At 50.0% G+C, this 1,159-nt stretch overlaps 1 protein-coding gene across 1 annotated transcript in view; it reads right to left on the bottom strand.

Moving 5' to 3' along the window:
• Nucleotides 1-12: 12 nt before the first annotated feature.
• The window catches only part of LOC121813930, a 4,692-nt gene continuing 3,545 nt past the window's right edge, over nucleotides 13-1,159 (bottom strand). The window contains exon 2 of the mRNA XM_042217903.1: nucleotides 13-1,159. Coding sequence (XP_042073837.1) covers nucleotides 909-1,159 — 251 coding nt within the window. The 3' untranslated portion in view covers nucleotides 13-908.

Genomic DNA, 1,159 nt, shown 5'->3' with positions numbered 1-1,159 from the left:
ATGCTAGGGGCTTGGAAAACACACTTACTGCGGTTCAAACGCAACCCAGCTTCTGAGAGCTTCTTCAACACCTGCTCAAGGTTACGCAGATGCTCCTCTTCTGTTTTACCTGTAACTAAAATGTCATCCAAGTAAACAGCAACACCAGGAATGTTTTGCAGAAGATTGTCCATGGTGCGCTGAAAGATAGCCGGACTGGATGCAACGCCAAACACCAGGCGGTTGTACTTGAACAGCCCCTTGTGTGTGTTTATTGTCACATATTTTTTTGATTGCTCATCCAGCAGCAACTGCTGGTAAGCATGACTCATATCCAACTTTGTGAATGTCCGACCACCCGCCAGTGTGGCAAACTGGTCATCCACTTGAGGCAGAGGGTAGGCATCGAGCTGAGAGGCTTGTTTTACTGTCAGTTTGTAATCACCGCATATACGCACCCCTCCGTCCTCTTTCAACACCGGTACAATCGGGGCTGCCCAGTCCGAGAACTCTATTGGCTCAATGACCCCTATCTGTTGTAGTCTCTCCAACTCTGCTTCCACCTTGGCCTTCATGGCGTATGGTACAGTGTGTGGTTTGAAAAAGCGTGGCCGGGCAAAAGGGTCCACACACAGCTTCACAGTGGTGCCCCGGAGAGTGCCCAATTCATTCTTGAACACATCTGCATACTTTCCCAGTAACTCTGCTATTACCGTTACATACCTGATTTCCCTCCAGTTCAGGCGGATTTTTTGCAGAAGGTCACGACCCAGCAGACTAGGCCCCTCCCCTTTCATCACCAGTAGTGTTGCTGCAGCTTCTTGACCCTGATATGCTGCATGCACCTCTATTGCACCAAGCAGGGGAATGCATTCACCTGTGTACTGTCTCAGGCTTATCTCAGTCGCTTGGAGAGCAGGTGCCCCGCCCTAGTGCCACAAGCTGTGGTAGGTGGCTTGGCTGATCACCGAAGCTGAAGCCCCTGTATCCACCTCCATTTGTAGCTCCTTCCCATTTACCTGGACAGTGGCATAGATGGGCTCCGCACAGCACTTATTAAAGCCAACCAGATTAAACATGTTGAAAACACACTCATCCTCCTCAGGCGCCATGCCCTGCAGGTGATGCGTGTTTAGTTTGTGTTTTGTCTTCCATTCCTTCTTTGATTTCTCCTTAGTGC

The sequence above is a fragment of the Haplochromis burtoni genome, unplaced genomic scaffold, assembly GCF_018398535.1.
Source record: "Haplochromis burtoni strain Fernald_Lab_line unplaced genomic scaffold, NCSU_Asbu1 Contig_3627, whole genome shotgun sequence".
NCBI classification, from domain to species: Eukaryota; Metazoa; Chordata; class Actinopteri; order Cichliformes; family Cichlidae; genus Haplochromis; species Haplochromis burtoni.
The sequence above is the reverse complement of the archived record's forward strand: the minus strand, read 5'-3'. Positions and strand labels throughout refer to the sequence as shown.